We start from the raw sequence: 16,212 nt of genomic DNA on the forward strand, positions 1-16,212 counted from the left end.
GAGGCGGGAGCCCAGGGAGACAGAATCTGGCAAAGCCAGGGAAAGGGGAGAAAAGAGACAGGTGGAGAACAGGAATGAGGCAGAGTCCAGGCCCCGCTTTTCTTTTTAGGTTTGCCAGCTGATGGTGCTAGTGAGCTTCTTCCCTTGGCCCCAGCCCTCCCTCCCTGTAATGGTCTCATTTTGAAATCTGCCAAGAAATAGCCCAGATGAAAAGCAAGTGACTGGTCCCCCCCAATCCCTTCTGTCCCCCAGCACTGGCCTAAGTTGTATTCAGTCCTAGTCGCAAATACAGGAATGCTTTCTTTTCCAAGGTAGGAATCACGCCACATATCCTCCTAGGACCCCAAAGTCTGCTCTAGAGGTTTATCCTCTAGCAGTGACAAAAGACTACATGTCACTGGCCCCACACTAGCTCTGCTGCAGGGCTGCGTGAGTGAGGTTCATGGGTGTAGACTCACTTTTGAGGATAAGACTACGTAAGAGGTAAGGGCCTGCTTTGGGGGCATCCCAGCCCAAGGATTAGGAGAGACCTCAAGAGCCCCAAGAGACAAGGTCATCTTGGTTACCCAGTGTTCATCTGAGGGACTCACCCTTGGGCCTCTCTCCTCACCCCAAAGGATCCTCACCTGAATGTCTTCCAGGAAAAGAAGGTGGGAAAAGCCAAAGTTAAAAGCTCTGATGCCAAGTGGCTTACAATTCTCTTGCAGACTCTGGGTTTAAGGAAGAAGAGGACAGGACAGAAAAGAAGGCAGCTAAAGCATTCACTGTCCTTGAGAGGTTTTGAGCTTCCTTCAAGTCTTTCTTGGGTTTCCAAGCTACCACATCATGGGCTCCCTCAGGTTACTGGCTAGTTTGCAAGAAGCCAGAAAGGGGGAGGCAAGACCTGGGGCAGCTGGAACTTCTGTGGAGCTTTGTGGTCTCAGATCTTGTAATGGAGAAGTGGGGTGTGTGATTTGGGGCACAGGAAGAGACTGGAAAGAATACATTGAGGGGCACCTGGGTGGCTCAGTCGTTAAGCATCTGACTTCGGCTCAGGTCATCATTTCACGGTTCGTTAGTTTGAGCCCTGCTTTGGGCTCTCTGCTGTCAGCACAGAGCCCGATTCAGATCATCTGCCGCCCCCCACCCCCGCCACCACTCCCCCGCTCACACTGTCTCTCTCTCAAAAATAAACATTAAAAAAAAGAAAGAACACATTGAACAGTCCAGGGCCCTACATCACCCACAGCCATTTGAGAAGAGAAGCAGCTCCGGTTTCTAGGCCGAACTGGAATGGGACAAATGGCTCTAACACTCCAGCTGTCCCTGCACCTTGGCCTAAAGGGCAGACGCCACTGTCTGCTCATGTGCTGACCTCCTGGCTTGGCAGATTGCTGAGTGGGTGTTTTCATCCCTCTGGGCCACTGCTGGCCGCCAACAGCAACGAGCACTAGGCCAGAGGGGAGTCTGTGTGCAACCACTGTGTAAGAGTAAATGGGCTCGAGGGCAAGTCTGTGGAGAAAAGGTTTTTCTAAGTTCTAGGGACTGCCTGAGAAGAGCCCACCATATTCCCCTCCCATGGCCAGGGAGTTCCCATAGGGAAATATACACGAAGTTGGTAGTTGGTTTCCCTTAGGAGTAAAGTTGCACCTGCTACAAAGCCAGCCTCCCACAGATCGCTCCATTATTGCACTGGCACAAAGACAAAGGCACCAGTGCCAAGTGCCAGCTGGGAACACTGATTATGGGTGATGGAAGAGAAAGAATGCTTCTGTCCCTGGTGCATATGATGGGAATCCCAGAGAATGGACGCTTATGCATAAAACAACCCCCTTGTTTTTGCCTAAATGCTTCCTTCTCTCATTTTGCCCTTAAAATCATCTTACTAAGTATGGAGACAAAGAAATTGTGCATTTATATACGAATAAAGAGTGTGCAGATTCAGAATTAGCTCATCACAGGAAGTTATCTGTACCAGAGCTCTTTTCCCAAGAGCGAACTGTAGATTATTTGCTTGAAATTAATAATGGTTCATCAGCCATTCATTACACATGTAATTAGCCTGGGTAAAAACAGATGCCATGTCAATGTCCTTGACATCAATTTTTTCCACTCCCAAGTTCTCACCCCACACGTTCTTCTGTTTTTCCTACTCAAAAGTCTGGTAAACCCCCAAGTTCCAAATTGGGAACAGGCTGCATCCTTGGTGGGTTTGACTGCATGCAGACAATACTTGGGTGTTCCCATCCGTGGAGGCGAAGGAGAATTTTTTTACAACTTTGGACTGCATTGCGCTCATCCTACATTCTAAACCCCTTCATGGGTAGAACCAAGCTAGACAATGCCACCAGGTGGGAAGCTGGCACATTATGATGCGAACTGCAGAATTTCATGCTTCTGCAGACAGATCAATCCTGAGCAGTCTTCTCAACTCTGCAGAGGGGCTGATCATTTGTAGTATGGAGAAGACAACACTTCTCTGCTGGTCTGAAGAACTGAAATCTCACTCAGGACCATGAAGTGGAACCTTAGAGGGACAGCAGGCAGAGGAACACAGTCTTCAGTTGTGCAGGCCCTACCTAGATAGGAGCCCTGAGAAGAGGAACTCCTCTACAGGTGGCTCAGGATCGTCAAGCCTAAGGAATAACAGGCACTCAAGGGCAGTGCTCTTGAGCCAATAGGTGCTGTGGGGAGCTCAGAAGGTTAGGAGGGATGGCAGTGCCGTGGTCTTGTTAATACCTCCCGAACAAGAGCCGGGGGCGGGACTCTTAGATCCATTGAGGAAGGCCAATAATCCCAACCAGCACCTGGCCTGCTTGGACCACTGGGCTGACAGAGCAAGCTCTAAGGTGAGAACCTGATGTCCACAGGGTAGAAACCTTGTTTTCCACCGTATTCCTAGTGCCTAGCACCACAGCTGGCACACAGCAGGTGCTCAATACATAATTGTCAAATAAAACGAATAAACACCATGAGCATGGCTAATGGTATTCAGAGAATGAGCTCAGGGAATCGCTCTCCCTCAGCAGGTAGGGGGACCCATCCTTCAGAAGATTCTTTTATTAAAACTGGGTGACATCGATAAGGGGACAGTACAAAAAAAATTTTGGTCCATGAAAAAAACATAATAATTCAGTTAATAAAAACAGTTATCTTCAACAGGGACACTATGTAGGAGTGCTGAGCTTCCTTCTCATGGTTCCAGCCCCAAGGACAGAGGTTGTCCAGTGTCTCTGTGGGGAGAACCTTTTAAGGGAGGGGTGGGATAATGGCAGGAAGGGGAAGATGGGGAGAAAATTCTGCTGTCCCCAGTGTGGAACAGGCAGGGATATGGGGCTGGAGGATGTGCTCGCAGGAGCCTGAGGAGGGGGTGGGGAAGCAGGGGCTTTGTCAGTTCTGTGGGGTTAGAGCCCAGGCTGAACGGAATTCCCCCTCTGTGCCCAGCTGTCTCCCACCCTGCTATGTTGAGTCTGCGAGCCTGGGATATGCTAACTCGGGGTGATACAACCTGGAAGAAGAATCTGAGGCTCTCCTGGAAAGATGCAAAACCATCTCAGTTCCAAGGGGCCAAGATCACAAGGTCCTGCTGCTACCTGAGGGGTCTGAAGCTTTGAGGGCAGGGGCTGGGGAGTCACAATCCTGTGAGGCAGGGAGAGGGAAGAGTCACAAACCCAACTCAGAGCTATTCGCTAGCCCTAGGCGCTTTCACTCCTCAGTGCCCTAGAAGTCACCAGTGGGTGTCAACTGGGCAAACAAGGGACAGGAAGACAGGGATGGCCCAGGGCTTTTACCCGTTTGATTTCAGGCCTGTTTCTCCATGAAAGGATGAGGGAGGCAGGGTGGAGTGAATAAATGAGTCACACCTCCAAGCAACAGCAGGAACAGCCTCTGCTGGCAATGATAGTACCCCAGGTTAGATCCCTGGGGCTCTGACAGGGAAAGGCAAGATCCCCCCACCCAAATGCCCTGAATTAGGACGATGGATAGCAGAGGAATCCTACAAAGAGCAGCTATAGGGAGTGTGCTGGGAGGGAGCAACAGTTAAAAAACAAACTCCAATACTGATGTGGACCCCCTACGAGGGAGTAAGAGAAGCACTGAGACAGCAGGCCAATCCAGAGGGCTGCGGACTGACCTGGGGCTCAGTGGAGCCCAAGAACCAGGGTTCCTTTAGTGCTAGAGGGCAACAAGTGAAGGAGGGGTGTGCTCCAAACCTGTGGAGGGAAGGAAGGAAATTGGATTCTGTTATCAGGAGAGCCAAGATCAACTAGCTTATAGAGTGCCCCCAGGCCTGAGTCTCAGAGAAGGGGCTAAAGCTCCCAACTCCTGGGTCTCTGAAGGGCAGGGTCAGTGTAGCCGGTCCCCTTGAAGACCACCTGGCCTTAGGCCCAATCCATTCAATGCACTGATTACCACTACAGGTTCTCTCTAATACTATCTAGAGGTCCTATGTAGACCAGGGGAGGGTAGAGGCACATGGGAACTTTGTGGGGCAAAGGGAAGCTGGGGGACAGGAAGGGATGGGGTGGGAGAAGAGGGTAACAGGTGTCTGATAAGACAGAAATGTGAGACCCTCTTCATTCTGGTGTTGTCCTTGAACCAACAGCATCCCCTGGAAGGCCCCAAGCAAGACCAAGGCAGGTGCTATGAGGCAGGCAGCACAGGGCCCAAATAAGAATCGGTGCAGCCGAATCAGGGCTGTGAGGGAGGCCCTATGTATTTCGAATTCCCAGGGCTTGCTCTAATTCTTGTCGTCTCTGCTGCACCTAGGGAGAAAACAGTGAAGAGAATAGATGACACAGACCAGAAGCTGGTACCTAATATCCTGACCCCCACCAGGGGTTCAGACCCCTTGCTTTTCGTCAGTTTCCTGTGCCCAGGCACCTACCTTGGAGTAGAAGTATCGGCACACAGCCTCCTGGGCCCAAGGCTGGAAGTAAAACTCAGCTCGGCGCTCTTCCTCTGGGTTCCCCACCACATCAGTCATGGTCTGGAGGATACGGGAGGGGAAAAGAGAGAACAGACTTGTGTCCCTCCTTCGCACCTGTCATGGACTGAATTGTAGCCCCCCAAAAGATGTCAAAATCCTAACCCCCTAGTACCTGTGAATGTGACCTTATTTGGAAATAGGGTCTCTGGAGATGATCAAGTTAAGATGAGGTCATTAGAGTGGGCCTAATCCAACAAGACTGGTATCCTTATAAAAAGGGGGAACTTGGACACGGAGACAGACATGCACAAAGGGAAGATGACATGAAGACACACGGAGAACACCATCTGCAGACCAAGGAATGCCTAAGGGCCATCACAAGCTAGGAGGGTGCCTCGGAACAGGTTCTACCTCACAGCTCTCAGAAGGAACCAGCCCTGCTGGCACCCTGACTTCAGACTTCTAGCCTCTGGATAAACAGTAAATACCTGTTGTCTGAGCCACCCAGCTGGCAGTACTTTACTATGGCAGCCCTAGCAAATTACTGCCACCACAACCAAAGTCACCTCCTGCCATCAACAAGTCATTGCTTTGTCCAGGGATCCTTTCTGGCTCCCCTCTTCCCTTGTTCCTCTGCTCAGCCTCTATAATTCTAGTCACAGTCACCACAGGATAGGAGAAAACTGAGGAGACATTTCAACTCATTCAGTGCTCATTTCCACCTTCTTGCCTGAGCTTATAGTGCTCCCCTCTCGGAGAACGACCTCAAATCCCAACTTCGCCACAGAGAACTCCCCAGCTATCCTAGCCTCATCCATCTCTGTTCTCCTTTGAATCACCTCATCGGTAGTGGTGAGTTCTGATAACGTCTTACGTGGTTTACAACTTTGTAAGAAATACTAGTCTGTTCCCTTCCCCACAAAAGAAAATAACCTGGTCTGAAATAATCCTTTCTTTACTTTTGCTAAGACTTCCTTGCCCCACCCTCCTCCTCCTTATCAAAACCTTCCATTCTCAGGGGTGCCTGGGTGTCTCAGTTGGTTAAACATCCGACTTCAGCTCAGGTCATGATCTTGCGGTTTGTGAGTTCAAGCCCCGCATTGGGCTCTGTGCCGACAGCTGGAGCCTGTTTCAATTTCTGTGTCTTCCTCCTCTCTGCCCCTCCCCTGCTCTCGCTCGCGCTCTCTCTCAAAAATAAACAAACGTTAAAAAAAACTAAAAACAAAACAAAAACCTTCCATTTTGTACAATCCTCAGAATGCCTATTTACTGGAAGGGATACTGCCTGATTCATAAATCATTGAATAAAACCAATTAGACCCTCAAATTTTAAATCAATCAATCAATCCTATTAGCCTACTTTCTCCAAACAGAATGCAGGCTGCTTGGAAAGGAGAGATCCAATTTTCTGCTCTGCATCTCCTACTATATGGTACACAGTGACACCTCATAGTAAGTAGTAGATAAACACTTGATGGTTCCACCTCCAATTCCCTGCTTGATTGTAAAGTGGACCCTAGAACATGCTAAAGAAACTCTGGTCCTTCACTCCCCTCTCTGGCTCTTCTACCAGATGCTACAGAAATAAAGCAAATGTGTGCCCCACTGACCTAAGTCTCTTTGCACCTTTCCTAGGTTCTTTACCTTGAGGTCCCGGCATTGGGACTGAAGCCAATCATTGATGAAACCCTGAGGGTCTCTGGCAAAGCTCAGCATGAACTCCCGCTGGGTCTTCAGCTGATTGATAGTTTCTATTGTCTCATGGATCTGAAAGAAGAGAAGGAAGCTCATAACATTTTCAAACTAGGAAATGCAAAGTTAAATGGCAGACACTGTCTGACATCTCCATGTGCCTGCCACTCCCAGCCCAGGTCCAGAGTGCCACCCAGAGCCCTAACTGCTCCAGCACTCGACATTCTTTCAGCAGGTATGTAGTTTTCCTTCTGGTCTCCACAGGGTCCACTATGGGTGAAGCTACATGGTGAATACTTAATCCACAGCACAAATGGGTCCAAAAACACTCTCAGGTAGAAAAGCAGTGGTACACACAGCTGTCTCAAAAGCTATGGTCTAGGGGTTTCTTCCTGCCCTTTTCTCATTCTCTGTACTCTTCCTGGCAACCTCATTCACTTGCATATCTTCCATTACCAATGACAGGTTAGGGAGTCCTCAGTAGGCAGACCAGAGTCCATTTTCTAAACTTCAACCAATCCAACTGCTTGACTTCTCAAGGCTCCTGAAACTCTCCAAAACATAATTCACTACCTTTTCCCCAACACTCACTTCTCCTCCTGTTCTCCAGTTGCCAATCTGAATAAATACTACTATCCACCCAAGCTAAAAACCTGGGAGTCATGCCTCCTTCTCCCTCAAGCCTCACCCCACCATCTCCATCAAAATAGTATCCAAATCTCTTCAGTTCCACTTAGACACCTCTCAGATCTACTTATTTTCATCCTCACTGTCAGTACCACAAATTTAGGCCCTCAACACACCTCACATGCGTTACTGCACTGGCCTCCTAACTGGGCTTCCTGCCTCCAGATTAGAACTCACTCTCCACCTTCCTGCAGGTGATCATTCTAAATGCAAAGAGCAGGACTTCCTCCTGTCTTCAGGACAAAATACAAACCAGCTCTCCCTATATCAAAGCTTCTTCACGACTAAGATCCTGCTTCCCTACCAGGTTTCCTTTCTCCAAACTTCCTATCCGTAGCTAGCACCCTGAGATACAGCTAGCACACGGAACAGCTTGTACTTCTTAAACGCCAGGCTCACTCTCTCATCTTTCGACCTTTACATACGCTGTTCCCTCTTTCTGGAATATCTTCTGCCTCCCACGCCCCTAAGCACCACTGTCCCTTCTCCCCTTTCCTTAACTCTTGTCCTTCAAGATTTAGTTGGGGCATCAACTCTTCCAGGAAAGCCACCCTGTTCTCCTTTGCGCTCCTCAGAGCATTTCTGGCTTTACCCGCATGGACTATGTCTAATAAGGATAGTAATAGGAAGAGCAGCAGTTACCGTTTGTTCTTACGTGCCAGATGCAGAGTCATCCTTATCTACATGGTCTCATTTAATCCTCATAACAACCCTTACAGAAAAGTTCTTATAATCTCTATTTCGCAGTTCAGAAACTGAGGCTCAAAGCTATTAAAAGTTACAGCCAGAATCAGTGTCTGGCTGCAACTGGCACCAAGCACAGTACCTGGCATATATTAGGTGTTAATATATTTTAAATGAACACCAAGAGTCAAAAGACAGCCTAGAAGCTACGACAGGAGGCTGGTGACACCCAAGCTACCCTGGGCACGGGCCCCTACCTTGTTGTCTAGAGTAGCAATCTCCTGCTGGCTGGCAGTAGACAGCAGAAAAGAATTCATCTGGGTCTTCAAAGTATCATCCACTTCCACATCAATGTCATAACAGGCGGTCTTTTTCTGATCATTCGGGTCAACACTGGGGAGGAAACCAAAGGAGCCTGGTAAAGGGCTTGTCCCCTAAGACCTATTTACACAGGGTCAAGAAGAAGGCCCAAGAATGAAGGGTTTGACTGCAAAAAGGCACAAGAGAACTTTTGCGTGACAGAAATTTCCTGTACCTTCTTTGCGGTGGCAGCTGCTACATGGTGTTACATTTGACAAAGTCTCAAACTATATTTCAAGTGTGTGTGACCTACTGTATATAAACCTCAATAAAATTGTACTGTTTTTTAATCAATGGTAAAAATTCAAACGGTACAAAAAATATCCAGGGAAAATTAAGTTTCTCCCTCCCCAAAGGAAACCCATACTGTAGTATCTTATATGTCTTTCTCCCTGTTAAACCAAAATTGACCTGAAAATAAATTCTAATAAAACACATGCCAGGGCGCCTGGATGGCTCAAGTGGTTAAGAGTCTGACTCTTGATCTCAGCTCAGGTCTTGATCTCAGGGTCATGAGTGCAAGCCCCGTGTTGGGCTCCCTGTGTTGGTGGGCATAGAGCCAACTTAAAACACACACATGTACACACACCATACAAAATAAAAAGTGGCTTAACCTTACACACAGGAACCCAGGACAGATCAGCTTCTAATGATCCAACACATAAGTTGGAGGAGTTACCATTGGCTGAGTGATGGTTCATATAAAGAAAGGAAGACCTTTATTGGAATTAATATGGAGTAAGGGAAAGAAAGCAGAGAGTCTACAGCCAGCCACCTGCTGCCGTGAGGAGGAGGAAGGGCATTCCTTCACTCCTTATACGCGGAGACACTTTTGCCCATCCATCTTCCGAACAAAAAAGTGGAAGGAGATAACGGAATTGGGAGTCTCAGATTAAATGTTTTACCATCCACAGAAGAGACGGCAGCCTATCAGCGACGAGCCGGTACATGTCTAACAAATGATTCTCCAAAAGAGGAGGAAAAGAAAAAGCTAATTTGTAGCATCTGCTGATTTCTGTGGTTTAAATATTCCCAACGTGGCTGACTTCAAGCTGTCAACGTTAGGTCACTGATCAAGGAGCTGGGAAGACATGTGCAGTTAAGACATCATGACACAGGTATCCCCTGGTTTTGGATTCACGTTTCACCACGTTGCTTTTCTGAAAGGCCTACATTAGTCTTTCTGAAGAGAATTTTCACACTTACGAAAACAGGCAAAAAGCAAAAACAGCGTTCGGCATTTATTTTGCAGCAGCATTATAGAGGCAGCACACACCCTGAGCAGCAAACGACACCACCAATCTCCTCCTCCGGGAAATACCCTTGGCATCTCAGCATCAAGCCGCTACAGCTTTGAGTTGTATCTGTGAGCATGTGTGCTTTATTTCATCATATTTTATGCAAAAGAGGTTATTTGGGGGGTCTGGGATGCTCAAAATTTTTTCCATAAAAATTAACAGAAATCACTTTTTTGCTTTGTGCCATTTCGGCTTAGGAAAGTTTTCATAGGAATGCTCATACTTTGGGATATAGGGGAAACTGCCTAGTACTTCTGCTATACATACGCAACTAATAAGATGTAATAAAGTGAGAAATGATGAATTTTTGAGTATGTGTTACCTTCCTTTTTCCTGTAACATATTTTTTAATGTTTATGTATTTTGAGAGAGAGCACACGCATATAAGTGGGGAAGGCGCAGAGAGGGAGAGAGAGAATCCCAAGCAGAATCCACACTCAGTGTGGAGCCCAATGCAGGGCTTAATCCCAGGACCGTGAGATCGTGACCTGAGCCAAATCAAGAGTCGGACACTTAACTAAGCCACCCAGGCGCCCCACTCTAATGTATTAAGTTGTAAGTTTATATGTAACTTCAGTAACTGCTATTTGACCACCTGCTTCCTGAAAATTTAACAACTGCCTTATGCAAGTTGGTACCAGCCCACCCCAGCACAGTGCTGCCTCTCATACATACACATGCTTACCTGATGACATGATTAATGATGATGGGCTCTGGTGGCATAAGCAAGGCATGGAGCCGTTGAGGGATCTCTGAAAACTTCATACGTTGAGATTCAAAGATCTATGTGAAAGAGGAAAAGCAGCTAAGAAGTTGGCATTTTGAGCACAAAACTAATACTCTACTGGTCTTTGGCAAAGAATGGGTCCTTTTCTTACCTGCTGGAGGTACTTGTCACAGATGACAAACTCCCGCTCATGAGGGTCCTGGAGCTTGTGTGTCTTAATATATTGCCACAGTGCTTGGATGATCACTGGACGGGTCTGGGTGTGGATGCCCAGGAGCCGAGCCAGGCGAGGGTCTAATTTAAACTGGGGAGGCTGCAGAGAACCAAAGAGTACAGGGATGAATCTAGTGAGCTGGGTCCACATGCATTTTGGGGTGCTTTAGCAGGGCCATACATTCAAGCCATTTGACAAGCACTAATGTACTGTTTTCTCTGGGACCAAAAAACACTAGGAGGAGCTCAGAGATGACTAAGACCCTATCCCTATATCTCAGGAGCTTAGAGTCTGGTGACAAAGTACCCACAACTAGATTTAAACCTTTAAATATCGGGCCGCCGATGGGATGTGGCTGTGAAAGCTGGATCCCCTGACTTCACCACAGAATACCTGGTAGTCCAGCATCAGTAGGACAGTACACCGTACATTCACATCTCCTGGCCGCTTCACCTGGAAGCCATCCGTCTCCTGGGTAGTGGCGGTCCTGTGCCACTACAGAGAGGAAGATGTCAGGGGGAGCTCTCCCACAGGAAGAGCTGGGGTGGGAGGGAAGAGCTTCTGTAATGACTGAATATTCAACTTTGATTACTGAGGCTATTGGAAAAGAGCAATAGCATAAGACATTTTTAAATACTGCATAAAGCTCTGGGATTACTGTCTGTATATAAGCAGATTAACCTTTTGATTCTGTACAGGGTCACATTTAAATTAGCCAAAATTTTCAGTGGTAATTTTATCCACAAAATGGTTAATACACATGTACATAGTAAAATAACATAGCTATCATTTCTTGAATATTTACGATGGACAAGAATCTTCTAAGACATTTCCCTGGGATCATCTCATTTAATTCCCACAACATCCACATAAGATAGGCACAACTAAACCTATTTTACAGGTGAGCAAACTAATGCTTAGAAGAGTGAAGTAACTTGCCCAAGATCAAACAACCACTAAGTGGTGGCCCTGTGATTTGAGCTCTGGCATGTCTGATTCTAAAGCCCACGTTCTTAGCCACTATACTCTACTGCTATAAAGTCCAGTTAAATATATTTACAAATTTCTATTGGTTCTATGACTTACTTCCCTTATTAGATGGTAAAGACCTTCCCATGTCTCTTAGTGGTTGAGGTTAAGGGGCTGCAGCTACACTGGCAAAGAAAGGAGCAGGTTAAGTTCATTTAGAGAGCTGGACTGTCTCATTCTGTTTTGACTGTACCCCAAAGAATACTGTCGTTAACACAGTCTTCAGAACATTGTATAACCAGGCATTACAACAAAGGGTTTTTGCTGATGTGGAAAGTGAATCTGAACAGGGACCAAAAGAAAGTCCCAGATCTATCGATGGAGGTAACCCTGCAGGGACTCGAACTCTATTAGTTAACCCCCTTAATGACAGTACCTGCTATCAGGAAAAAGTATGAGTAGGGTGTGGATAACTACATCTCACCATTATTAATAAGCAAGATGCACAGATGGCCTGGGATGTGTAAGAGGCCTCCATTAGAATTTCCCTTGAGGCAGCAACCAGGATAAGATTAAAAACGTGGGACAAGTCAGACTGTAAGAGCTCTTGGGTCCAAACAGTACCAGAACTAAACAGCTAGTGCCACCTGGAGGTCAGTGTACACACTGCAACGGTAGTACTGCGTGCTAGGGGTTACCCTTTCTTTAAACCTCCCCCTCACCCTAAACATTAAAGTTTGGCTCCCACGTTCATCATCCTCCAGTTACGGAGTCAAAGTCTACAGGACAGAACTACTCACTTCTACCAGATGGTTGTCTGGCCCATACAGGTCTTTGTCCAGTTCGATCACCAAGGACTTAAAAAAAGAAGAGAATTTCCTCTTTTGTTTGGTGGCATCATATTTGGACAAGGCTGACTAGAGGAGAGAGAGAAGAGGTCATGTTAGAAAAGACCAGAGAAATTTCTCAAGACAAAGTCCCATAAAAAAAAGGAACCCACACAACAGTTGGGGGGGAAAAACTCAAAAATGTCTTCTGAATCTCCCTCAGGAGATGACAAAACAGGTGTCTGTAGGCATTAAGCCGGTCAGGGTAGCCACAGAACCCTGAAGAAGCAGCCTATAACATGTACAGGGTCACTGACTTACCCACCTCATTTCCCTAAAGGAAATAAGGCAAGTTAAGCCAAACTGTTGCCCATAACAAAGTGAGTCTGAACAGAGAAAAGTCTGACTCTAGAGGGGAAATGAATCACAGGCAATAATCAGCCAGAACAAAAACAGCTTTATTTGGATGGAATGATACCACCAGCAGATGGACTGGACCTATACAGAGGAGGAAGCTCTGACACAGAGCCCCGGTTCTCCTTCAAAAATGCATTCTAATTAGCTTGCTTATGAATAGCTAAAAACAGACCATCAGGGAGTGTAAGGGAATAAAAGGTGAGCTTCCCCAAGGAGCTTCTGGGATGGGAAGTAGAGGGCTAACACCCGTCAGCTGATATTCCCCATGATGCAAAGAAAACTATCCCACTTAAACTATGAAAGGCTGGAGAATGAAAATTGGGAAGGTGGAGATACCACAGTGGGAATCAAAGACCTCTTGGACAGAGAGGAAAGCATGTCTTCAAATGCTAAGTGCAAAGTCACTTGACTTTAGAGAAACAAAAAACACAAACTGAATAATCTGCAAAGGCTAGGTCCAACGGCCAGCACCATCAGGAGGAAGGTAAACAACAAATCAAATCCCAGAACAATAAGGTTCTCGATATGATACCACAGCAAGGGCCAAGCTGTGGGAGCCAGACACAAAGCACCATTGTCTTTTAGTGCAGGGAACACAGTGACTCTCTCCCTGCTGTTCGCAATAGGAGCTGTGAGCACCAGTCAGGATTCTTGCCAACCAGACAACACTGCTTGCTCCCAGAAGCTTCCACCCTAGATGTCAACCACAGCGGACTTTGAACTCACATCCTCCAGGAGCCGTCCTTCTACCCGAAGCTCCCAGGAAGCCACCGTCCCTTCCCCATCCTCGGCATCTGACTTAGCCGGATTGAAAGTGTTAGAAATGAAAATTCGCAGCTTCCGTTTTTGCTGAAGAAAGCAGAAACACGATTGATGGTGGGGCTTCAGTGGTTTGATATTTAAAGAATCTCCCCAACCCCCCAAATTACTCCTAACAGACTGGCTTACTATCTACCCAGTCCCTGGGCTGGGTAGATTGAGATTCCATCTAGAAGAATATAGTCCACTGGCCTGAGTGCAACTGCACAAGCTAGGATTGCAAATAGACAAAGTCATGCAAGGTGCCAGGTTCCCAAGGTGGCAGAGGAGTTACAGCAAAAACAGGGACAGGGTATATTTCTGGTGCAGGAGATATCAAAAGCCCCTCCCCCTTTGCTGTTCAGTTCTAATGTAATTCTCAGTTCGTAGGCGGATGGGAGAGATATAATTTAAATGCCAAGGAGAGCCGTGCTGCGCCTTTGATTTCTCATCCTAAGCCTATGGAAGGTTCCCGAGTCCTCTCCTTTGGCGCTCTGCCTAGCACTCTCCTGCATTACCTTGATGGGACGTTTCAAGGCCTCCTGGATATCTAGCCGTTTCCTCATGATAGTCTGGTCCAGCTTCCTTTCAAAAGCCAAGAGATCCATATAGGCCTGGGATTCTGGTACCAGTTCACGAATCTTAGGAACAAAAAGGCATCATTGAGATCTAGAGCTGACCGTCTCTATTTTCAAACTCAGCACATCCTCAAGAAGATCTACATCCTGGACTCACCCTTTGAGGTAGAATTTTGTCAGCCATCTTCTTTTTCTTTGCACTGTTTGGAATAAATACTGTGATCAGGTTGGGATGGAACTAGCCAGAACATGAAGACAGACTGGTCAGCACCTCCATTTATAGGAAAATGAAGGAACTGCAAAGCGTCTCTCAAACCAAAGACACTCCGCCTACCCCAACCCCCACCCATGTGAGGCATTCTGAAGAATGAGCACCCATCTGACACAGCACCACCACTTCTGGATTCAGGTTCTCCCACTACCTGTGTCCTCACGGGCTCCCTCCCTCTTTCCCTCCCTCCTTCCCTCCCTCCCCTACCCCAGGATCATCTTACTTGTGGTTTCGATTTTGGACCGCCTGCTGCTGGACCTGCTGTATCTGCTGAGGCGCAGGTCTCTTGCGGGACTGGTCCATCCCTGACTGGGCCAGGCCAGGTCGGACTGAAGGATTCCCCCCATAGCCAGGGGGTCCCATGGAAGGTCCCTGAGGTGTCATTCGGCTGCCTGGAAGCATACCTGGTCTCTACAGAGAGGAAAGGACCCAGAGATGTCATGACTTCCCTACTAGCCCCACCAAGTAAGAGAAAGTGAAAGACGCCTGAGTTCTTTAAATGAAACAAGGTTGGCGGGGGGGGGGGGGGGGGGGGGGGGGGGGTGATGGAATACAACGGGAAGAGCCCTCTGTTTCTGAAATCCAAATAACTAGAGGTTCCTGTACTCCAGTTGCAGTTCCATAGGAATACAGCCCCAAACCTAAAACATAGCTAGATCATACTCAAATTCTCTCCAGTCTATTTCATATCTGACATACTGGGCATCTTCTCTAAGTCCCACATAAGTCCCACATTTACTCAAATGGTACTGGGAACTATCGTCTCCTTAGAAGCTGACCTCGATTGGCTAGCTACACCTTCTGTGTTCCTCTGGGCACTGGGGCTGCGCTGATCCTTTTGCACTCCAGTTCCCACATGCCCACCTTTGGCCCCACTTCATCCACACTGTTTCCGTACCCTGACTCCCCAACGCAAACAATGCTCCCAGGAGAAGGTGGGGATGCTAACCGCCTCCCTTCCCTTCCTCCGCACTTGCCTCCCCTCACCCCCGCTCAGGGCCCAAATCCCTCCCAGGAGAGTCCCTCCTACTTCTCCCCCACCCCTGTCACTCCCAGGCCCCCGCTCGGCCCCGCCCCCAGCCCGCGCGCCCCTCCTCCTGCCCCACTCACCGGATAGGCCGCTCCGGGCATCGGGGAGCGGTACAGCCCTTGACCCGGCGCCGGGCCCATTCGCACAGGAGGCCCCGGAGTCCCGCCCGGGCCCAGGGCAGCCGCCGCGCCCGCCCCCCCTGAGGCTCCAGCGCCGCCGCTCGGAGCCACAGACTGGAAACCCGCCCGGGCCGCCATCTTCCCCGGAGCCGCTGCTGCAGCTGCACAAAGAACCGGAACCGGAACTCCCCCCGCCCCCCGCGCGCCCCCCGCGCGCCCGCCTGTCCACCCCGCCGGCCGGCCGGCACGGGAGGCTCAGGGCAGCGAGACTGTGGGCTAGAGGGGGGCGACAAGCGGAAAAGGCCTACTGACCACTCCCTCCCGTCTACACGGTCCGGGAGGGAAGACCATAGAGATCTCTGGGATAGAGAGGCCCTGTGAGCGGGCGCCCCCAGGCTGACGGGAGGAAGACGAGGCCCTGGAAAGAGGGACCACACCTCAACCTCAACGCTCTGATGACGGGGGTGATGGAGAAACTGCTTCATCTAGGCGCAGTAGATTTAACTTTCCAAAGCGCTTTTTTTGTCTTCTTCTCCTATTGCTTCAAGCCTGGGGGGCACTGAAGAAGCGAATGCACCGTTTATTCCGTTTTACAAACTGGAGAGCTGATCTTAGTGAATGACTGGGCAAAG

The 16,212-nt window shown here is 48.4% G+C and overlaps 1 protein-coding gene across 5 annotated transcripts; it reads right to left on the reverse strand.

Moving 5' to 3' along the window:
- Window positions 1-3,024: 3,024 nt before the first annotated feature.
- On the reverse strand, window positions 3,025-15,723 carry SMARCD1 (SWI/SNF related, matrix associated, actin dependent regulator of chromatin, subfamily d, member 1). Of its 5 annotated transcripts, XR_002072442.2 has the most exons (15): window positions 15,542-15,723; window positions 14,655-14,842; window positions 14,318-14,360; window positions 14,101-14,223; window positions 13,511-13,633; window positions 12,341-12,457; window positions 10,965-11,066; window positions 10,509-10,670; window positions 10,316-10,413; window positions 8,230-8,365; window positions 6,554-6,676; window positions 4,868-4,969; window positions 4,115-4,745; window positions 3,771-3,867; window positions 3,025-3,618 (listed from the first exon to the last, which is right to left on the reverse strand). XR_002072442.2 is itself a non-coding variant. In XM_019419316.2 (13 exons), the coding sequence occupies exons 1-13, from the start codon at window positions 15,716-15,718 to the stop codon at window positions 4,692-4,694; spliced, it is 1,548 nt and encodes a 515-aa protein (XP_019274861.1). In that variant the 5' UTR covers window positions 15,719-15,723; the 3' UTR covers window positions 3,025-4,691. The 5 variants fall into 5 exon arrangements, 1 of the variants encoding a protein (XP_019274861.1); XR_002072443.2 differs by lacking the exon at window positions 3,771-3,867; XR_002072440.2 differs by having other exon boundaries at window positions 3,025-3,867.
- Window positions 15,724-16,212: the final 489 nt, after the last annotated feature.

Source organism: Panthera pardus, unplaced genomic scaffold, assembly GCF_024362965.1.
Source record: "Panthera pardus isolate Hobbes unplaced genomic scaffold, ASM2436296v1 HiC_scaffold_6, whole genome shotgun sequence".
Classification (NCBI taxonomy): domain Eukaryota; kingdom Metazoa; phylum Chordata; class Mammalia; order Carnivora; family Felidae; genus Panthera; species Panthera pardus.